The sequence below is a fragment of the Terrapene carolina genome, unplaced genomic scaffold (genome assembly GCF_002925995.2).
Source record: "Terrapene carolina triunguis isolate 2854851 unplaced genomic scaffold, T_m_triunguis-2.0 Scaffold89, whole genome shotgun sequence".
NCBI classification, from domain to species: Eukaryota; Metazoa; Chordata; order Testudines; family Emydidae; genus Terrapene; species Terrapene triunguis.
Window position 1 is genome coordinate 22,803,142 of NW_020664440.1, and position 23,637 is coordinate 22,826,778.

Below are 23,637 nucleotides of genomic sequence, written 5' to 3' on the forward strand. Positions count from 1 at the left end.
AATCTGATCTCCCTGCATTATGCCAGTCCCCCATGAAGAAGCCAGGAGTCTAGCCAGCTTCTCATTAAACATTTTGAGTAAGTGTAAGTTTTCTGGAGTTGCATCCACAGCCACTTCAATCTCTTAATGCTGCAGCCCAAGATTAAGTCAATTATAGATTTTTCAGTAATGAAAGCCCAACCACATGAGTAAACATTTTGTAAAACAAGAACTGCATTCAACCAACCAGGGCTGCCCAGAGGATTCAGGGGGCCCGGGCAAAGCAATTTCGGGGGCCCCTTCCATAAAAAAAAGTTGCAATACTATAGAATACTATATTCTTGTGGGGGCCCCTGTGGGGCCTGGGGCAAATTGCCCCACTTGCCCCCACCCCCGGGCGGCCCTGCAACCAACACACTCATCAAGGTGCCTGTTAAACAGTAGGACCAACCAATACAATTTAACTTCAGTTAAGGTCCACACATTGTTACAGATCACTATGGCAGGAGGACACCTAGAAGAGGGATGCTGCCTAAGACACAGATCTCGTGGTACTTCAGCCCACTGCCCTTGAACAATAGTGATGCCTGGGACACCTTCCAGATTTCATCATTTGCCAATCCTAGATTTTCTTCTGAGCGAAAATGAAATGCTTTCTGCAGATTTTTCTGGGCTGGGTCTGAAGATCAGCTTCTTTGATCTTCTCGTTGCAATAGTGAGGTTTACCGATATTTAGCTGCCTCTGACTGAACTTCTTTGGAATGCCATGGTTACTATTTAATTTTGGGAAGAAAATGGTCTATTACATAGATGATCTGCTGGGACAGTGGTTCTCAAATTACAGCCCTTACAAGGGGTCTGTGGCCTTCCCAGAGAATTAAGGATTAGGGGAATGGAGTGCTGGGAAAGAAGACAGGATCAAGGGGAGGATCTCATTCCAATAAAGCAGCCTGAAGAAAGAAAAGGATGGAGAACCAGACCATTCATGCCAGATTGCTGCAAATGTTTCCAGTTTATCATGTATTTGAATCTCAGGCTACAGTGAATCAAGTATTTATCCTACTCTAGAAATTTGATGGGTGGGTCTTACACCTGAGCTGTGTCATACCGACACCCTTAAATCAATGTATCTAACAGTCATCAAAATCCACTAAGGGGAGATCAGTAATGAGAGAGCTTTAAGGCCCAATCCATAAAAGGGATTTAGGCATTGTGACGCTGAGCATTGCAATGCCTAACTTTCAGGCACCTAGACAAAAACCCACAGGAACACCACTGCGATCCACAAAGCCCAAGTTATGTGCCTGCGCTCCTTAGACAATGAAAGGGAAGGGAGAGGTGCCTTGGACTATGATCCACAAAACCCAGCATGCTAGGATGGGAGCTGCCTAAACAAGCAAATGGGAGCTGCGGATGAGAGGGGTGTATCCTAAACCCCACCCCTCTCCTGCAGGGAGGCACCTATCTCTGCTAGCGATCCCTGAACTGGGGGAAGATAGGTGCTCCTGCCTAAATCATATGTGGGACCTAAGCTGGTAGGAGTGCTCAGAGACTGCTTGATTCCACAAAGTGACAACAACCTTCTGTATAAACTTTAGCTGAATGGTTAGCACACTCACCTGTGATGTGGGAGACCACTGGTTCAAGTCCCCCTTCTACCAGGGGAGGAAAAGGGATTTGAACAGGGATCTGCTACCTCTCAGGGGAGCGCTCTATTCATGGGCCTATAGAGTCATTCTCTTTCTCTGGCCCAATTTAATTGAATAACTAAATAGTAAGTGGAAGAACTTCAACAGAAGAGGTTGAGAGAGCCCCACGTCAAAATACTCCATTGCCTAGTGGTTAGAGCATTCATCTGCAAAAAGTGGCAGATCTCTGTTCAAATCTGAATGTGTGTCAGTTAGAACCTATGTACCTGATTTGCCATTTGAAATCCAATTTTACCTGAAGCTTTTCAGGCCCAAATCCTGTATTCCCATTGAATGCAATGGCAAAACTCCACCGGCATTAAAGAAAACAGAATTTGGCCCTCACTGCTAGCTTTATGTCTCTTGGTACTCTGAAGTAATCATCATTGTAATGGGGCTTTAATAACACAGAGTTCACAGAAATTTCAAAATACCCACCCCCTCAATGGCCACCACTATCTACCCCCCCCCAAATGAAAAATTCATGCATGGAGCACTCTGTAAATTACTAGATTTTAATAATAATTTAAGTCCTTTGCATATTCTGGAAACCATGTAAACATCTAACAACTTTTTTTCCAGCTTTTCACAAATAAAATTGTCAGCCACTTTGTTTGTATTTATTCCTGGAGTAGAAACAATGACCAAGCAATTAATGTAATGTAATGTTTCTGATTTTTCTCTTTAAACAAAAGACAGACTAGCAATGGGTTTCAAATACATATACAGATCATAGTACATTGGAAAAGGAGCTCAAAGGTGGCTCTTAGAAATGCAGGCTTAAATAGAAATATACAGTCTACAAGAATCTTTACAGTTTAGAAAAAATGTCAAATGTTGATGTCCAAGTAAGAAGTCCAAAGGGAATGAGTGGTGGCAGCTGTATAATGATGTCATCCCACACGCTTTCAAGGAGACAGTGCACTCTTGAGCTTTCTACTAAATACAAGCAATGCTTGAGACCAAGGAGCAGATTCTCATCAGTGCTGCAGCATGAACTGCTGCATAGCTTGAATGCATGCACAGCAGCTGATCTTGAAGATACACAGGGACATGAGCTGCATAGTTCTGGGGGTGAGGCAGTCCAGAATCAATCTCTACATATCATAAAAGGTGCATCACAGATAACAAAACGTAACTAGTCTGGCTCTTTTGTTTTGATATAATTTCATTTAGATAAAAGTTACGACTATAAATTTAATTACACATACAAATCATCAAAAGGAAACACTACTGTATTTTGTACTTTTCTGCACCACTATATTTTAAAATGCATTCCACTGGAGCTTATAATACATCTGCTAGCAATTCATATTGTAAAAGGTGTAAGAAATACACGAGCCTGTATAGCATCTAACCAATATTATTACAATTATCTCATTAAGCTTACATCTGTTACACTTGTTTTCAATTACATTACCAATCACAGAATTCACAGAATTCATTAAGAAACTCGTTATGTACATCAAAATATTCAGCAACACAATATAATATAAAAGATCTAAGAGTTCACCCCTTGTGTTAACCTGAATTTGTTCATTCACTCATCTATATACAGTATTATTGCTTAATCAGGCCCCAAACCTAAAAGAATAAATGGCTCCAGGAGTTTTTCTCCACTTGTTTTAATAACCATCTTGAAACTGCTCTCCATATTTGAGTGGTTATATACATGGGCTTAACATCAAAAGAAAGTATCCCCCTTTAAGCAAAGCCAGATTGTACAAACACCTCAATATTCTAAACTGTTAAGGCAGTATATATACACAGGAGCTGTTCAGGGAGTAAAAATCCATCCACAGTAAGTGTAAACATCCTGGACAGACACTCATTTTCCTTTTGCGGACTAAGTTTTATGTGTTGCCTTCATTTTCTGCATAAATCATAAGTTAATGAGTTATATCAACAGCACTTCAGCAAATGCCTGGAACATCAGAATTCTTTTATAACAATTTATCATGCAATGCAATAGATTCTAAGTAGCAGAAATACCTTAAATCTCAGTCTATGAAGTTCTCCCTCTTCACTTATTCCTTCCATATTCTAACAACGTCTAACACCTATGTTCCAATAAGTTTTACATTAAATACGATCACATCTCATGGGCTGCATAAACTCAGTTTTCAGTACATTCCATGGCTAGAATTTTCTGATTTTCTAGTTTTATATTTAAAAAAACTGGAGATTGCTCAATGGATCCCTTAGGTCACTGTGTGTTGTTAGCGCTACAGCTTTACATATCAATGATTCTGGTTTCCTCAGGGACTCTGGCACATTCGCCATGTTTTGTACAAGATCCCTGAGAACTTATCACAGCATCAGTAATTCACAACTCAAAACATGTTCAAGTGCTTGACTCTACATGAAGTTCAAGCTAGTTTCTTATTGTTCTCTGTGTTGTGCACCAATGCGAAAAATTCCAATATGAGCTTTGCCGTTTTCCTGGGCCGCTCCACTACCACAGAGTGTCCACAGTTTTCCAAAATATGTACCTGACAGTCAGAAATAGATTTTGCTAGAACATCTGCTCCAGAAACATCCAGAACCTGAATGACAAAAAAAGTAGTAAGAACCAAAGAAAAAAGGTCTCAGAGTTGAATCTAAGTTTTTATTGGCTGTTCCATGACCCTGTTTGAACCATCTCTTGTGTATTTTTACATCAAAGTGGGATACTAAATTACTATGGAATGCATTTGTTTCCCCACATCAGATTCTTCAGGAATAGCTCATATCCAGGTGTCTCCTCTGGCCCTCCTGCACTGTGTACAAGCCAGGCCTGGTAGTGGGAATAATTGAGGCACTGACCACATGCAACAGAATCCTACTGGTGACAATTTAGGCACTCTCTGTGCATGTCTGTGCACACGCATGCGTGTAAGTGGGTAAATCATATACCTCTATCCCCTGCAGCACAGTTTTATAAACAAAGTGCTAACATGGTTTGCAGACCAAAAAAAAAAAAAAAAAAAAATCCTTGTTCATATTGATGCGGGAAACCATTCTAGAACCCCAAGTGTAATGAGCACTGTGGCTAGCAGAGTTCTGCTCCCAATGTGAACGAAGTCTGAATGTTCCCACCACTTACCCAGTTCCACTGACAATGTTCACCATAGACGTCTCTCCGGTCCAAATGCAAATCTCTACTTTTATTTCTATTTCATCTGAATTTCCCTATCACTTAACATGAACTATGAGCATAAGGAAAGGATTTAAACAGACTAGGTTTCTCTCTGGCTCCCGTGCCTGGTTTAGAGGTCTTGTGGCAACTCAGGCTACTCTATAGCATCCTCAGCCACAGTTTGAGCTCTGTTTCCCTCTTAGCTGTTATCAGCAGGGGCTCCAGAAGCACCTTCTCTCACCAGTGCTGGTAGCACCTCTCCTGTCAGAAATGTCTGTCCCCCCCTCTGTTAGGGTAACTAGGGAAGATGACTAGTAGGATCCATAAAGCCCACACTTCATGGCAGGCAAGCAGATGAAGGGGAAACCAGCCCTCATCTGGCAAATTCTATTCAAGGTGGACATGACCCCACTGGCAAAGAGAGGTAGCCTATGGGTGGTGTAGGAGGGGAAGCAGGGACTCCCAGGGGGAAGGAGTTATCACTAGGGTACCTTTCACAAGCACTACACTCTTTAAAAATAAAAAAATAATGAGTTCCAAGCTCATCACTCCTTTTTATTTTAAAATCCATCCTATTTCCAGCTGGTTCCAGACCACTCACTGGTTCTGACGGTGTTACATTTCCCCTTCTATCCCACGATATAGGCCCCAATTTTGAGTTCCCGAATAGGTGTGGTTGGTGGGCAGAGCAGGGCAGAAGTGGCTCTAATCTACCTTTCAGTCCTTGGATTCCAGGGCTGTTTGGGAGCCTGCCTGGCTCCTAGTATAAGTTAAAGCAACCTCACAATTGTTCTAGTTCAAGCTCTGCTCATGGTTTCTTATGAGCCGTGGGAAGCAGAAGAGATCCAGAGAGCATAATACACTGGTCTCTCTCCCTCCCTCCCAACCTCCTCCCACCTCTGAAAGCCCTCTATGACGGGGACTGGCGTAGGGCTACTCTGGCAGGGGAGCTCCCTATCCCTGCAGCACTTCCACCACCTTTCGGCCACCACCGCCGCGTAAAGGGGCTCTGGCGCAGGGAAGAAATTGACATTATAGCCTCCCTTTTACATAGCTCCGCCCCTGCTTATGTCTCAGCCGGTTTTCCTGTATTCCTTTGCATGCATGTACACACAATCTTCTCCTCTCTCCTTTGCAAATGTGTGCACGCACATGCTCCTCTCCTCACTCCTTAACATTCCCTTGGTCTCCTTCCCAGTCTTGCATCCTTGTGCCTTTCTTTTCCTCTGCCGCCTACCCTAGGAACAGCCTCTCTCTTCCTCGTTGCCAAGACAACTCTTTTTTTGCTTCAAAATTCTTCTTCCAAGCCCACTTCTTTCAGTGAGCTTTCCACTAGCTGCTCCCTCCCTCACGACAATTAAGCAGACAGAATCTGGGCTCCTGGTAGCCAACTCCCTTCCCACATCTGCTCTCCCTGTCCCCTTTCCTTTCTGTTGTCTGTTCCCTCCTGTCATCCTTCATAGACTCCCGTATGACTGGGAGATCCCTGGGGAAGACAGGGACATTGTGTTCTTACTACTGGTCTGTAAAGCACCATGCAAGTCACTAGTGCTAGCTGCTTATGTAACATTCATACAGATGGAAATGGAGCACCAATCCTTTATAAAAAAAAAAAAAAAAACAGCCCAGCAGCAGCAGTACCTGATCTTGTTTTCCCCAGATGATCTGCGTTGGGGCTTTGATCTTGCTCATGTTTTCATGAAGAGCGTGTCTGGACTTTTCATCTGCAATTTCTAAAAATACTTTTCAGCAGAGAAGAATTAGTCAAACACAAGTGGGATTTGTTCCATTTACTGCTACTCAGCATGGCCCGAATCCTGAGTGAGTGATTTCCTTTATTCCTTCAGCAGGATCCTGTGGCCGCCAGTGAGGGTTTGCCTGAATAAGGAAAACCCGCAAGAGGGGGCGACAGTGGGAGGAAAACACTGCTGTGTTCTCAAGGGGACTGTACCCCAGTTGGCCCACGGGGGAGGCAGAACAGGATATACGGCCTGCCCACAAACCACAGATCACTCCAGGATCCATGAGTGGGAGGACAGCATGTCTGTGACCTCTAGCATGACAAGATTCTCCAACGGCCCCACTCTGTTAGCAGGCGTTAATTAAAGCTGACCAATGATTAAAGCAGATACAAACAGGAGGGGGGAAATGAACTGTCCAGCCGAGGAGGAGGGCTGCTATATTCTTTTAATGAGAAGGGGAGCGGCACTCCCCTCCCCATTACTTCCCCCTTATTTCAGCCCCTGAAGCGGACCCACCAGGGCAGGTGCAGCTGCTCTATCACACCTCCCTTACATTCAGAAGGGGGAGCTAGGGCCTGGAATAGTCAGGCCCTGGGGGGCAGCCAAGCCTATGGAGAAGGATTTGGCTAGGGGGTGCAGGCAGGGTTTTTCTGGAGTAAACATTTGATTAATAAACCTGAGGGTTTGTTTTCTTTTTCTCTTTTAGGGGGAGGCCCTCTGTGAAGAATGTGTAGTTTGTTTGGAGCTGGGTGGGGACTCTGTCAGCTCACAATACTGCTGGGCAGGGGAAAGACGGGTGCAGAAGAGACACATAGACTCTGGCTGTGTCACTCCACCCTTAGCTCCTCACAGGGCTGGTTGCAAGAAGGGGGGGGGGGGGTGATGCGTGCCCCATGACACTGTCCCTACACACTCCTCCACCAGCAGGGAATCTCCACACTGATGAAGCATCCACCACAGGGAAACCCTGTTGTGGAGGCAACTAGGTCCCCTTCTGCATGAGGGGGGATAGATTTGTACACACACTGGGTACTTAGGATACAGATCAAGAGACTTTGTGTTTGGTTCTAGCAGAGCAGAACCAGCGCACTTACATTTCCGGTAAAATTCGTTATGCGGGATGCGAACATCAACAAGGCCCTGCAGGATCTATAAATAAATAAATGTGTATCAGGGTAAGAGAACAGACACACCACACACGGCCCACGCGCTGCCACTCAGGTGACAGCACATGGAGAAGTTTCCTGGGGACACTGGACAAGACTGTGCCCAGAATCTGATTCTGGGACCTCTTCTGGTCTGTCCTTTTGTGCGTTACACAATGTCATTAAAGCACAAGCTTACTTGGAGACACCTTCTGACGACAGGTTATTGCCGTAATGCCTGGGAAACAAGGCTTTGTTACATCGCTGCAGAGCAAGAGAGTAAACATATTATTCACACAAGATCTGACTCCTCAAAAGGGGCTACAAACTTGTAGGATAAAAAGGAAGCAGAAAAAATGTCCTTCATATTGTGCAATTGGAATTTGTTATCAAGCCAGACTATGCACTCTTGCCAGGTTGCCTCAGGAGTTATCATACATTTCTTTATTATTCACATAAAAGTAATACTTCTCATTACCTTACCTTGGCATTACTTTACATTTCCTCTTCTCCTATTGATTAATCAAAAACTTCCTAAGGAAAACATATTGCTAAGTTCCTTTTTCCTCACAATGGAACAATTAACATTTCCATTGAATTCGCTAAAAAAAGAACAAACAAACAAGTCGCTTATGTACTGGATGATAACTTTTCGTCTATCTAGCTTTTCCTGTTATCTATATATACTAAAAGCATCCAGACTTCCCACCAAGCTGCCAAAGAATTTAGATCCTTCCAACAGGAAAGCATCAGGCGAGTATGGCTGGAAAACACAAAAGGAAAGTGGTCTAAACCACTAAAGATACTAGTTAGATGCAGAAATTATTGGGGGAGGTTCTATGGCCTACTTTATACAAGAGGTCAGATTAGGTTGATCATAATGGCCCTTTCTGGCCTTAAAGTCTATGGAAAATTAGAGAGACTGTGGAAAATATTTTCCCATTAACATTCTCATCCCTAAGAGGGATAAATCTCCAGAGAAGGGCGGCACCACAGGAGCAAGAGACCCCCAGGAGCACTGACCTGACACTGTCTGCAAGGGTTGCTGTAAAGAAGTTACATTTCTGAACAGAAGCCTTCTGAAGTTTCTATGAAGTCAAAAAGATAGAAAAGCTATTGGTAGAACTATGCAAACGCCAGACCTTCTACAGCCAACGACCTGTATGTCCATTATAATCCTTCCTGATTTAATCAAACGAAATTAGTCATGAATAACATGCCCCTTTGTAAAGATCCAATTTCAGAGATACTCAAAATGAAGGACTAGTCATAAGGGTGACACCTTCCAAGTTGATTTGGAGCACAAAAAGGGGAGGAGAGAGGGATTTTGGCAGAAGTCCCACACCTTTTCATTAGCTCTTTTGGCTCCTTTCAAGAAGCATGAAGACACAAATGCCACGATTAAATTTCGGTGTATACTTTCAGATATATTTCTGCTAGGATCACATCAATGATGAATCAAAGCATGTTTGACCTAGTGAAGACTGTGGAATTGGACCTGAACAAATATAAATACAAATTTCTTGCCCTGATGGACAATTTCAAACTGTATCTTAGGGGGCCAGTATTCGGTGCAAATTGCTAACAGTTCTTTCTTTCCCATTCCATAAATATATAGCAACATTACCTGGAGAATTACACTGTTCTAAGCTACATCCTAGATTGTGCCATTTCAGTTTCATTGTCTTTGACACAACCGTTCTGTTTAAAATGCTTGGATTTCAGTGAGAGGCAAACTTGCCCTCTCACTCTCTCTGTGAGAGTTATTCTGCTTATGGCCCATCCTGGCCAAGTCTACTACCTTCTGTCATGATTAAAGATGATGACTGACTAGGATTTCTTACCTGCTGAGGTACTTTAAAGCGCACATAAGAACAAAGCTTCAGCATGTCTGCCATTTCCTCGGGCGTTGATGGAATTAAAGGAATCCTGTCAATACGTTCAGACTCTTTCAGCTCCCGCAGACGCTTAAGAAATTTGTTATCAGTTGGATATGGCAGACCTACATACGATGAACAGAAATATCCACATGCTAAAATCCAAAAGTGACAACAAGACAGCCCTTCCTAGAGATGGCAACTTGCCACAGAAGGTAGTTACTTCTGGGCGTACTGTACATTTGACTGTTGTAAACTTTCACGCAGCCATGACAGCCTCCGCTAATAGCTATGGTAATCAAACTAATAGCACTAAACACAGCGCAAAAACACACCTGCTTTGTGTTCCTCCCAGTCCCCCTTTCTTCTGAAGAAAAAGAAACCCTCTGATTTTGTCACATACTATTCAAAATGAACTGAGACCGATGAAGTGTTAATCAAGACACGGTTCTGTCCTGCAACACCTTGGCATCTCTGTCCTGTGGGAGCCTCTCATAAATGGAACCTGCCAATTTTACCGAATTGTGTGAAGTGGATGAGAGATGAGAGAACCTTTGTAATTTCTCAGCTGAACCAGAATTTCAGCTAGTTTGTCAGAGTTCTCACAAAATAACTCTTTTCATTCTCTCTCTTTCTCTCATTCCTTGGTAGATCTTGATTTCTCCTGTTTTCTAATTTCCGGAACCCTTTTTCCTAAAATTTTTTAAAAGCCTATCAAAAGGAACACTGCCATTTTCCACAGGCCACAACTTACCTACTTACAAAAAAAAACAAAACACCAGTGAATCCCATTCCCAGTTCCATCCATGGAATTAAAATTTTATGACTATATATAATATATATATTATATAATATATAACATGTACAATATAATCTATTCCTGAAAATGATGGAAGTTCAGCCAGGGGAACTCAATTACTGATTTCTATGGCCTACTTGCCTGCTTACTCCAAGGGGGGGGGGAGGAATTACACATTATACATGTATAGTATTTACCAAATGATATCTCAGCCCTCCCTACTCACCATAACTTTGACCCGATTGCTCCCGTGGCTGGTTGCCTCCCAAACACTATGCAGAGAATTTCTCACTTTAATAAAATAGGAAGTGCATTTCCTTGATATACTAACAGTGCATTACACAGGAGGAAGCCAGAAGCCACAGCAGGGAAGGTGGGTACTCAATTGCGAGTGTGGAAAGAGATGCAGAAGGAAAGCTAGGAGCATACAGTGGGTGCAGAGAAAGTCAGGATGCAATCTGACAAATACTTTACATATATTATGAATGGATGTTTGCTTGCTGGAATGGTAATACCACCAACAGCTAGTGGGCTGAATAACTCATCACATACAGGAAGATAGAAACAACAAACAAATCTCCATTTTCTATTATCTTTTTCTAATTATTTTTATAGTTAAGCTGCAGCAGGACATTGTAGGTCTCCTCATGATGTGGGACATACAATTTGCAGGTGGCAACAGCAACCTGCCAGCCAAAATGAATTCTCAGACAGGGAACTCCTGAAGCACCAGCACTTTATTACTGTATGCATCATTTGCTAAGCTATCTCTAGGTGCTGGGAAATTAACAATGAAGACTGCAGGGAAAATACAGAACCAATGGAATTAAATATTTATTATTAAGTGACACTAGGCTTTACACAACATTTTTGCAAAAATTTTCCCCAACCAGTTCTACTTCAAACCTCTTCACTAGGAGGTGACTCTTCAGGAGTCTGATTTGTCTTGTGTACCCTCAAGTTTCACCTCATTTAAAAACTACTTGCTTACAAAACCAGACATAAAAACACAAGTGTCACAGTGCACTATTACTGAAAAATTGCTTATTTTTTTCATTTTTACCCTATAATTATAAAATAAGTCAATTGGAATATTAACATTGTACTTACATTTTAGTGTATAGTATATAAAGCAGTATAAACAAGTCATTGTATGTATGAAATTTCAATTTGTACTGACTTTGCTGGTGCTTTTCATGTAGTCTGTTGTAAAACTAGGCAAATATCTAGATGAGCTGATGTATCCCCTGGAAGACCTCTGCGGACCCCCAGGGATACGTGTACCCCAGGCTGAGAACCACTGGCTAATTCATAGATGCCTGACACACACACAGACAGTTATTCACATCACTTTCTTTCTCCAGAGCAGCACAAGTGATAACTAGGTAACATTCCACTTTGCCCTTTATTTCTTGCCTTGGAATCACTAGTTTATTGGATAAGAAGCAGCAGCAGCTGTTTTGACAACAGGGGCAAACACCAAAACCTTCCCTGCACGCAGATAACGCTGTGCCAACACTCAGACACATTTGTAGCATTTAATTCCCTAGCTTGTACTGAATAGTCTGGCCAGGTATTAAGACAGGAGAGTAAGTTGATGAAATGTGAAATTCTGCATAACCAGGTACTTCAAAATTCACATTTACTGAGTAACTTCCCTTCTTGTAACAGTCTCTAAACAGCTGGAGAGAGCATGGGGGATTTAGTGGCAGATTTGGGAAGAATCAACTAAGCGATCTTCCCTTTTAGGCTTTCAGAACATGAAGGACCCAATTCTCACCTTACAGTAAGGCCTCTTTACAGCTCCCTGGCCGTGTAAAGATGTCTTAAAGCAGGGCCAATGTAATTTACACCCACTTCAAGACATCTTACGTTACCAGAGTGCTGTAGAGAGGCCTTACTGTACGCGAGGATCGGACCTGTAGAGATGAGACTACCCAGCTAAATCCCCCGCAGGTTTAAAACAGACACTTCTTATGAAGTCAGTTCAGCTCACCTCTCTTGACCCCCCCCCCCCCCGCCGCCCCCATTTCCATTCATCTCAGCCACTCCTGTCCGAGCCATACGGCTTTGTGCTCTCTCCCTTAGAAACATCACACAGAGCACAAAGGTTGACGCAGACTCTGCCTAGCTACCCAACAGTTAAGATTAAACTGTTGGCAAGAAGCATCATTGGTAGAAGGTGTTTCAATTTACAAGTTTCTAGTCAAATGGGTATTACAAAAAACTGATTTTAAGAAAGGTCTAAGGGTTTTCTTTCCACCATGCTGAAAACAGGAAGACGACACATTTAGCAATCTCTCAGTTGCATACAACACTGAACGTTTACACACACATTACCAAAACATTCAGAGCTGCGTGGGGATTTAGCCCCACAGCTAAGCCTCTGCCAGGTGCTGGGACTGGACAACAGGGGATGGATCACTCGATAATTGCCCAGTTCTGTCCACTCCCTCTGAAGCATCTGGCACTGGCCATAGTCAGAAGACAAGATACTGGTTTAGATGGGCCACTGATCTGAACTACTATGGCCATTCTTATGTTCTTAACTCATTCCAATTCCAATGGCAATCCTGGAACTAAACCTCTGTGCCTCCCTATGAAGATGTAAGGGTCCACATTTAGGATTCCAGTTACCTCTCAATGTGTCTATAACAGAAGTAGCTGCTGTGATACCAAACGCCACTACTCCGGGAGAGCCACAACCCTTTGATCTGCAAAAGCCAGTAAGGAAACAGCAGCTCTTTCGCTGGGCCTGCAAATACTCCTCCATGTTCCTGGTCCCTCCTCCTATCTACACTTCCATCTCTGCCCTCCCTCCCCTGCAACAGATGGCAAAGCTACTCCCTGCATAGCAATTTCTGAAAACCTCCACCTTGGTGTAGCATAGGCTCCAAGATAGCAGAAAGCAAAGGTGCTGATGATGTGTGTCATCCTCCTCTGCAGTGGGCATTGTGGATGGGGGGGGACTAATTAAGGCAGCTCTCTTTCTGCCCAGATTCTTCCTCCACTATGTGCATGTGTGAACATTCCATTTTAAATGTTCGCAGCTCAAATAAATTCAGAACCAACCTTTTTCAAAAGCATAGATTGTCTGTCCCCCCAGCTTCAGCCAATATTGAGCTATGCAAACACATTGGGTTTTTTTTTTTATGGTGTGTGCAGAAAACAGTCACCTTTGGGCTGCGACTAAGTATGGAACGTTTCAGCCTAAACAGGAGTTTGCTGGAGAAAGCTGTGAAAAAGGGGGCTTAGAACAGAGACTGGAATTTAGCTTTCATAGCATTTGTTATCTGACACTTCACGTGCTGTGTTCCAGGAGTACATGTACTGTTCTGTTAGAGTCTAATTAGTCTTACGGAGTATAAATAAATCTAAACTAGATTCTAAAATCTCAGTTGGTGCCAAATATTTCTTCTCACTATCTAATTCACAAAGTTTACACTGGATTCAGTACTACCTGAGGTGCTCTGGGTTCCTTTGGTACAGAGTAGATACCTAGCTACTTCCTTCCATACTCAGTTTTTATTGCGCCACTCACCTGCAGGGCATACAAGAGACAGGCTGCAAATCTCCGCTGGGTATTGAGCAGCATAAACTCCTGCAACATTTCCACCCATTGAGGTGCCGATCAGGTGAAAAGGTTTTCTGTTCAGCTTGATACATTCAACAAACTGAAATGGAAAGGGCAATGAGGCCACAGGGAGCAATTGCACAGTTACAATCAGAGTCATTAGAAAAAATAAACTCCAAAGCTACAGCATATAGTAATCATGAGGTCCTGGCAGCATTGCAGTAAATCCTAAAAGCAAAGCTAGAGCAGTGTGGTGGATCCACAGAATCTTAAGATTGCCCGTGCGTCCTCTCTAAATAAAAGGAAACGTATTACCCATGGAAGGGGTTGGCTTAACAGTGCGGAGGGTGGACATCACCATCCACAGAGCAGGGTAAGCTTCCCCACCTTGTCCCAGCAAAGTGCCTTGTCCCTGAGCAAGAGAACAAGCTTGAGAGCTACCAGAGTCGTTCGGGGTCCATGACCTGTTAGTTTTTAGCCACTGCTGAGATTGTCAAATTAGCAACAAGCGTGGAAGCAGCATCTGTGACAGGATACCTGCCCACTGGAACGGCACTGAGAACACCACTCTCCTTTCCTGTTGTTATTTTTATTGTTTCACAGGTCTGGCTGGTGCTTGAGAGAAACAAAAACACAGGTCCCTGGCCCAGAGGCGCTTACAAACTAGAAGGTTAGCAAACAAGCGTTGATGATAACTTTCAGTCGCTACTGACCCAGGCAACATTGGAACGGCTAAGGCTTAAAGGCTCTACAGGCCGTTACCAAGCCTCTGAACCATCCAGCCTCATCTACATCCCTCTTTAAAGGAAAGGAAAATAAAGAAACAAAAATAAATTGCAGTCTGATCCATGTTATAGAGAACAACAGTCCCTGTTTCACCTCCTACCACCTTCCTGCTTGGTCTTGTTCCTCTTCTCTCCTACATTCCAGCCCCATCCATCTTGATAATGCCAATAAGGGACAAGGGGGGGAAATGCAGACTTATAAAATACAAAAGTGTGGTCCCCACCTACTGTTTATTTCTGCAGCATCTTACCAACCGCCTCTCCATTTTAAGAGCTCTGCTGCAGAGATCAGCTTAAGAGAGATTTAATGCTCTCCACCGAGGCCTGATACTCATTCACATGTAGGTTCCTGTACACCATTCTGGCAGTGCAGAGGTGTTCGCATAAATAAGAATCTGGCCCAGAATATATTATATACTTAAATCAAATGTGAAGTAAAAAGCAACACAGCCACAAGGAAGGCATCTGCTGATGATGCCAAAGGAAATGGACAGAGGCACTTGGCAGCTTTTACAGAGATGGGGATTCAATACCAGTCTATAAGGTGCCACAGGACTCTGTCGCTTTTAATGTGATAGAGCGGTGCGTGAGTGACTTGGGGGGGAGGGAGGCGGGCTTGTAGGTGGTGATTCTGGATCCCTGCCCATTTTCACTGGTGGCTCTTGAAAAGATTTGTGGGTGGAGAGGAACTGAAATCAAATCAGAGTATATGACTGGGGAAAATGCCACTGCTGTGCCTCCACGTCCCGTTCCCCCACCCCACTACAGGCATTTTTCTTCAGCCCTGCCATACCCCTTAATTACAACCCTGCATGGCTCAGCCATTATGCTGAAAGGAAAATTTACACATTTTATAATCTGAGCAGCAAAGTACAAAAAAGCTCTCCCATCATACGAAGCTCCTGTGAGCTGCAGGGTTTTAAGAACTCATCTGATTCTGGGACACAGGGTTCTAGCTGTAATTTGCACACTGAATTTTCTAACGTATTCGAATGTGCCTAAAGCAGTAAGACTGTCCAGGCTAATCAGTCACGCGGTAGGGGGTTAGCCCTTGAAGGAACAGAGGGACACGTTCCCTCTGCAAAGTTCCTTCTGCAGGATGGCTGCAACTTAGCACATGAAAGAGAGCCAAGGAGCAAAGGCAATACTGGCCCATTTAGTGATCCAAAGGAATGCACAGCTGAGCTGCAGGAGGGGAGGGGAAAGGAGAAGTAAACTGCACTTGCTACAGGCCAGGAGTAGATGATTTCCCCTGCAAGAAGAGGAGAGCAGGGAAATGACTTCTCTGGGGTTTTCCTGAGGCGGCACACTCGCATGCTGCCATCTATACAGGCCTGAGCCAAGGGCACAATCTAGCCCTCCATGTTTCACCTTCAATCCTCTAAAGAGAAGAAATCCTGGTTTCCAAATCACTTCAAAGACAAATCAAACCCATATACCCTGATTGCCCAGGAAGGGGGACATGGAGAAGAACCAGCATAGAACACATCTGAGGCCATCACCTGGTGTATTCTTTTAACTTGCCCATTGATGGAGTAGTCATCTAATGATGATCGGGTAGTTCCCTCATGACCAGGCATATCAACACAGACCAAGTGCAGGTTCTTCGGAAGGAACTGCGGAAACAAAGCGCTGGGCAGTTAGCCTAGAGAAAGATGCTATGAAGGAAACTGGTAATTACAGGGGGGGAGAAACTGATTTCCTATTAGAATCTCTCTGGGAAATGTTGTGCTGATTAGCACAGTGAGGCCAATGGCTGCACCATATTACATTAGTTCACTGCAAGTTGGTATTGTCTTTTATAAGCTTAAAGAAGTTTTATTGTTTAAAAAATAGAATCCAAGAAAAAGAGAAGGGGAGGGAAAAGGGGGGAAAACAGGGGAAAACAGGGACTGTGTTATGAATGTTTGGTATGTGTACACCCAGTCTGAGAAGTGATCAAATACCTTGGGCTAGATTTCCTGCACACAAAGCTTCTCTCTCTCAGCACAGCCTTGCCACCGCACAGAGATGGTTTCCAGCAGAGCACAGGTAGCTTTCCCTTTGCTGCTTTCCCTCGGAGATGTTGCTGGGAGAGAGCAACTTTAATTCCTGCTGCTGGCTCCATAGGAGCTCTGCAGGTGGGAGTTACTGTGGGGAAGTGTGAAATAAGTACCTCCCATAATCATCCCATGTACAGGTTCACTCTGGCCAGTAACACCTCTTTTGGGGTGGTGCAAAGCCCCTGAAAATACCTCCAATGTTAAGGAGATGAAGCCTGTTTTCTGAGACCACAACTTCCTCTCCCCAAGCAGATTTTGGGTCTTAAGGGCCTTCCACAGGGACTCTGCCTAGGTGCTGGCACAGACTAGAGTGCGAATCTAGCCCCGTAGATTAAATACTGGAAATGACCTATTCACCAGGATTATTATACACAGACTCCAGCTGTTAAGAAAAGGCTCCATCCTATTAAGTACAATTTAAGGGCCTGTGACATACAGGGGGTCAGACTGGATGACCTGATGGTCCCTTCTGACCTTAAACTCTATGGGCATGTCTACACTACAAACTTCAGTCAACCTGTGTTAGGTCGACTTACAGCCATTGCAGTAATTACTGAGGTGGCCGATGACCACACTACCCTCCTTGTGTTGATGGTGCACGTCCTCACCAAGAGCACTTCCACCAACTGAAGAGAAGCAGCCCACCACCGGCCCCGAGCTCCAGGCAGGAACCATGAAATTGACAAGCATGACATCCAACAGCCAACGTAAGTAACACAGCGTCTACACAGACACTGAATCACCCTATCTACACCGACATAAGCCTTTCATGGAGGTGGAGTTATTATGTTGATGTAATAGGGCACTTACATTGGGGGGAGCAAGGCTGTAGCATGTACACTGACATTAGGCAGCTTACGTTGACCTAACTCTGTAGTATGGAACAAGCCCATGACATTATTAAGTCTGGAAGCATAAATCCTCTAAACTTTGAATGACAAAAGGGGTGGAATGCATCAGATGATCAATATGTACAGTAGCTGAGGATATTTCTAATTTTCTAAAATAATTGTCATAGCTGTGATCAGTATAGCTAAGCTTCCTAATGTGCTAGCAGGAGACCCCTCTTTCACAACACCAACAGCACTGCAAGTAAAAGTCTTCTCTCGCTAAGGCGGTATCCATTTGTTAGAAAAATGGAAACATACCTTGACCACAGACAACCACATATCTTTGTGGGCTGAAAATCCATGTAACATCAGTATGGATGGTCTGAATCCAGGTCTCCCTCGATAAGAAAAACAGAACCGGTAATCATCATAGTTAGCATATCTAACCTGCATGCCCAGTGCTCGACGCCAGTACCTAAAGACAAAGAAATAAGTGAAACATGACATTGGAGCATGATCTAATAGTCCGAGCACAAGACAGGCACACAGGACTCCTGGGTTCAATTCCAGGCCCTGACCTGCTACAAGAATGCAGACTTAACGCCCAGATCCTCAATGGTATTTAGGCACCTTACGCCTACCAATTTCAATGGAAGGTTGGAACCTAAATACCTTTGTGGATCTGGGCCTCAGGGTCCAATTCTAAGCAGTACTGAACATCTCTTGCAAATACTCAGCACCACCAATCCCCAGTGAAGTCAATGGATGTTGAGGACGCCTCAGAGGATGTGCTGAAGATTAGCCTCTTTTGGCTCAGTTTACTCATCTTTAATATGGACACAAACAATTCTTTCTTACTCAGAGGGGAATTGTGAGGCTCAGTTTATATTTGAAAAGCACAAGGAGACCCTTGGGTAAAATGACACATGTAAAGGCAAAGTATGATGGACATGTAATGTCAGGAGTTGTTACGCTGGCTCATTTAAGTTCAATGAAAAATATCATAGAGAGCTCAGCCCCCACAAGGGACTGATACACCACTTACATGGAAAGTGGGGCTCCAATGGTGTGCTGGGCTTTTGGGGGCCCTGTGCATTGGGGCGGACCCAATCTTTGGGGCAACAGGCACTCGGATACCCCACAGATGGGTGCTGAAAACTTGAACAGAGCAGAACAGCTAGCAAACCTTTATCAAAAAGTTTAATAGTTTGGCTGCTGCCACAGGGTGGCTGACCCTTTAATTGAAGCTGGTCCAGCGCCCCTGTGCTAGAACAGATGCTCCTGGTTTGGCCAGCTATGAGGGCTGGGCAGACTCAGAGAGGGAGGAGGTCCCTGAAGGAAACTGTAGAAGGATCCTCAGGGAAGGCAGAAGAGGGGTTTTCTGGATGAACTCCCCAAGCCGGAGCGAATGTAAGGCAAGAAAGCAGCAGAGGGAGTTGCCTGCTGATTTGCAAGCTGGAGAGCCAGAGCTGAGGGCCAAAGCAGGCTAAAGGCAGGCGAGCAGCAGAGGGGCATACCTGCTGAGGTCTCCACGCTGGTGCACTGGAACCAGAGGGTGACAGAGGACTGAGGGCTGGGGAACAGGTGCAGGGCCTACTTTCTGGCCTATTTAAGATGGGAGCTTAACAGAACTGGGGCAGTGCTGGATGCTCCCTGATGAGGATGAATTCCCAGCAGAAAGGCTGGGGGGTTGCAGCTGGAAGCGGCTGTCCTGGCAGGACAGGAGAGGACTGAAGAAGAGCCCAGGAGAGGTGGAAGGCTCCTGAGTGTGGTATGTGCTATGTCTACTGACCAGATCACATGGGATTTTAAGGACTGCATGGCGGCGGGGCGTGAGAAATGGACTATGTTTCAGGACTTTTGTTACAGATTATTTGCACTAGAGTTTTGTAATAAACTGGCCCTAAGGAGGCGTATTACTGAGACAAGAGAGCCTGTTGTGAAGTCATTAGAAACTCGAGGGGGGAAGTAGGACAGTAAACCTGGTGTTAGGGTGCCCATCCGAAAGGGAGCACTCTGGGTCAAAGGGGAATTGTTGACAGCTGCTTTAGTATATTTGAAAAACCATTTAAAGCAAAAAGTGACCGGGACAATATTGTGGACAGTTATACAGCATCCTGCATTGCTTCCAGCCGAAATAAAGCCCCATTGGAATGCTGCACTGGTTTCAAACCAAGGTTTTGCTGATGGTCTCTATGGCCTTTCGTCATTTAGGCCTGAGGTACACAAATAGCCATTTTGCTGCTCACAAGGCAAGAGAGGTCAACCAGGCTGTCGCTGCTCTCAGTTGTCCATCTGAAATGAGCTGGGGAGTGGGGCTGCATGTATGCAACATCCTCCCTGCTGATGTCTCGTAAATCCCTCCTCTTCAAGGCTCAGCACAAGGGCTTTCTAGTCATCTCACGCTAACTTTGATCACTTTGGGGCTCTATTTTTACAAGATTTTCCTTTTTGCTGTTGCTCTGTCTGGGACCAATCCTGAGTGCCATAAGTAAATGTTAAAACAAATGGAGGTTCATTCAGGCAAACGAAGCAAGAATTTGCAACACAAAGCGGATTCTAAGCTCCATGACACTGAAGTAAAAACAAGACTTCAGTGAAGTCAACACAGTTACTCGGATTGAGATTAGACTCTGGCCCCTGTCTGCACATTAAACAAATAATTGCAAAGTATCTGGTGACCAGAATATTGATAAATACCAGCTTGTGTAATATCAGTTTATATAAGAAGCAACTATGATGTCACTAAGGCTGGATTGTGTTGTCATTGTGAGGGTGCAGAGAGACAGCAAAAAGCTTATGCAGCACCTCAATCCTTATTTACTGTAAACCCTATTTTGAGGGCTTATGTGGGACTTATGTGGTGCCAAGACCTTGTGCAGGTCCTATGTACAGAGGTGAATTTCACCCTGAATGAGTAAGTGTCTTAAAGTTCGCCTCAGGTGCCCCGTGTAAACCATCACTGGGCAAGATATTAACATTTTTAGCAACTGATCCTGATGGATCAATTCAGCAAAAGACAAAATAATCTGTCCAAAGCTGAACTGATCCCTCACAAGGTGTTAACGCTATTAGCAGCGGCAGGAATGGCAGTTAAACGGATTAGCACACGAAGCAAAGGAGGCACGATCCACGGCCAGATGGCGCAGCCTCAGACCTCAAACCCTGCATGGAGACACACGCCAAAAGCAGGTGAGCGGGAAAAAGACATTCTTTAGCACCCCAACTACAAACTAAGGCCATGGCCTCTATCATTAAGAGTGTAGCTCATAGTAGACCTACTGCAACCCGTAAGAACAATAATGGGGAGGGGAGAGAGGGAATGGGGGGACAAAGAACAGGTTTTGAATTGCGACATGCTGTCACTGGCTACCCCTGTCAGGTCTGTGATCTCAGCCTGCTCTCAAGAGCTCAGTCTACCCTGAGAAGTGGAAATGGTCCATGGATTGAAAGGGGACTGAGTAGCCACAATACTTTTTCTCTCATTCCCAAAGAAAATATGATTTGAGAACAAAAAAAAACAATTTCTAATGAAACAGAATAAACAACAAATTAAACAATACAAATTCTGAAGAAACAAGATTCACAGGAAGTGGGGGCTGGGGGGGAAAAAAGAGTTCTGCAGAACTGCTGGATATTCTGTAACGAAATGTACACAAGACGCCTACGCAATTCCTAGTTCTATCCAGGCATTACAGATCCAGCTACTACAGATGTAGACTCTAAATTAAGCTTAGAAAAGAAACAGGCATTTATCTCTTTAGAAAAATCCTCTCATCCTCTCCCCCCCTCTGCTGATGCAGCCATGCCATTCCTCAGCATAAACTCCATGGACTTCTCCCTCAGTCCCTAACCATTTTTTAAAACATATTGCACATTCTTACCTGCCTACTCAGCCTGGCTCCTCAGAGCTCTCTGGCATCAGCCCTTTTCTTATCATCTTCTCTACTCTGAAACTCTTGCCTATGTCTCCACTGACTAAATATTTACAAGAACATAGGAACTGCCATTCTGGATCAGCCCTGAGGTCCATCCACTCCAGCACCCTGTCTGTGACTACAGCCAGTACCAAATGCTTCAGAGGAAAGTGCAAGAAAGCCCAGAATAGGCAGATTTGGGGTAATCCATCTCCCCATGAAGGCCTCATCCTAATCCCAACTAGTTGAGAGATTGTCTTAAACCCTGATGACTGGTTTTGTATCCTTTCCGAAACTCTTCTTTTAGTGCTATAACAACTGTGGATATTTTGTTATCCATATCATCGTCCAATCCCTCTTTGAATCTTGCTAAATTCTTGACCTCAATGACACCCTGTGGCAACGAGTTCCACAATCTAATCATGTGAGTGAAAAAGCATTTTTGTTTATTTCACTCACCAGAATACCAATTTCTGCAGCACCAGGCTTCACGCTGTCTGTTAATAGGCTTGTGCTAAGTCTTCTTGTTGATTAATTGTATTATTGTAGCACCTAGGAGCCCTAGCGTAGAGGGGCAGTCATCCCGCTCCAGTGTGGAAGGGGTTAAAAACAGCCCGGGGAAAGGGCTGCCCCGGGGAGCCAATCAGGAGCGGGCTTGAGGCAGCCAATCAGGGCCGGGCTGGGAGTATAAGAAGGCCTAAGGAAAGAGCTTGGTCAGAGTCTCTCTCTAGCTTTGGAGGGAGAAGGATGTAGCTGCCTGGGAATAGGGTACTTGAAGCAGATCAGTGCTGGGGAAGGGCAAGAGGAGCTGGGGAGCTCCAGCCTGGCAACCCCCCCGGGCTGAGGCCTTGATAAAGGCCTATGTAGGTCTGGGAGGTGCAGCCCGGAAATAGGCAGAGGCAGCTGGTCCAATCTCCTTGCCAGTGATGACTGGCCTTTACAGACTGTAGTTTGCTCCAGTGAGAGGAGGGTAGATGATGACTGGCAGTAGCCACTGAGGCAAGGTGGGTGTAGAGGGTTGGGGGTTCCCCTGCCTCTACAGGACGGGAGACCCAGCATGTGGGGGTACTGCGGTGAGCAGAACCCCAGGGTAAGGGGGTCTGGGAGGAACACGGGGGCCTGAGGCAGGTGAAACACCGGCCACCAGGAGGTGCTCTGTGTGCTGGATGAGCTAATTCCTAAACGACCAGCAGGAGGCGCTGTGTCGGTGAGTCAGCGCTCTGCTACACCTAGTCATTGACCAGGACCCTGTTGTGCTAAGTGCTGTACAAACCCCGAACAGAAAGATGGTGCCTGCCCCCAAAGAGTTTACAATCTAAGTCAGGGGTGAGCAAACTACAGCCTGTGGGCTGGATCCAGCCCCTCAGGACTTTGGATCCGGCCCGTGAGATTGCCCCCTGTGCCACTTCCCTGCGGCCCCCCGGGCAGGGGGGGGTAGAGGGCTCCGTGTGTTGCCCTTGCCTCCAGACACTGCCCCCCACAGCTCCCACTGACCGGGAACAGGGAACTGCGGCCAATGGGAGCGGTACCTAGAGGCACTGCAAGGGCAATGCACACGGAGCCCTCTGCCCCCCCTCCCCCAGGGGCCGCAGCGCTTCCTGGAGCGGCGTGGTGTGGGGCTAGGGCAGGCGTGGTGCGCCGCTGCCACACCGGAGCCGCTTTAGGTAAGCGGCGCTGGGCCAGAGCCCAAATACCTCCTGCACCCTGCCCCAAGCCCCGTGCCTGCACCTTGCACCCCTCCTGAACCTCAACTCTCTGCCCTGAGCCCCTTCCTGCACCCCTGTGCACCCCAACCCCCTGCCGCACCCCGCACTCCTCCTGCACCCCAACCCCCTGCCCTGAGCCCCCTGTACACCCTGCACCCCCTGCCCTGAGCCCCCTCCCGCAGTCTGCACCCCTTCTGCACCCCTGCCCTGAGCCCCCTCCAGCACTCTGTACCCCAATCTCCTTCTGAGCCCCCATATGCACCCCTCCTCTGCCCCAGTCCCTTGCCCTGAGCCCCTTCCTGCACACCGCACCCCCTCCCAAGCCCCTCACTCCCTTCCGCACGCCAACTCCCTGCCTCGGCCCTACATACAATTTCCTCACCCAGATGTGGCCCTCAGCCCAAAAAGTTTGCCCACCCCTGATCTAAGTAAACA

General features: G+C 45.4%; 1 protein-coding gene across 4 annotated transcripts in view; it reads right to left on the reverse strand.

Moving 5' to 3' along the window:
* Nucleotides 1-2,168: 2,168 nt before the first annotated feature.
* Nucleotides 2,169-23,637, reverse strand: part of ABHD6 (abhydrolase domain containing 6) — a 35,557-nt gene continuing 14,088 nt past the window's right edge. Inside the window, exons 4-10 of one of the 4 annotated variants that reach the window (XM_024220899.3) lie at nucleotides 17,898-18,054; nucleotides 16,210-16,323; nucleotides 13,890-14,022; nucleotides 9,517-9,674; nucleotides 7,622-7,676; nucleotides 6,427-6,527; nucleotides 2,169-4,213 (exon numbers count right to left, since the gene is read on the reverse strand). In XM_024220899.3, the coding sequence (XP_024076667.1) occupies nucleotides 4,037-4,213; nucleotides 6,427-6,527; nucleotides 7,622-7,676; nucleotides 9,517-9,674; nucleotides 13,890-14,022; nucleotides 16,210-16,323; nucleotides 17,898-18,054 (895 nt within the window). In that variant the 3' untranslated portion in view covers nucleotides 2,169-4,036. Of the gene's footprint in view, nucleotides 4,214-6,426; nucleotides 8,761-9,516; nucleotides 9,675-13,889; nucleotides 14,023-16,209; nucleotides 16,324-17,897; nucleotides 18,055-23,637 lie in introns of those variants that run through there. The other 3 variants (XR_002909377.2, XR_002909375.1, XM_024220906.2) reach the window with 3 other exon arrangements.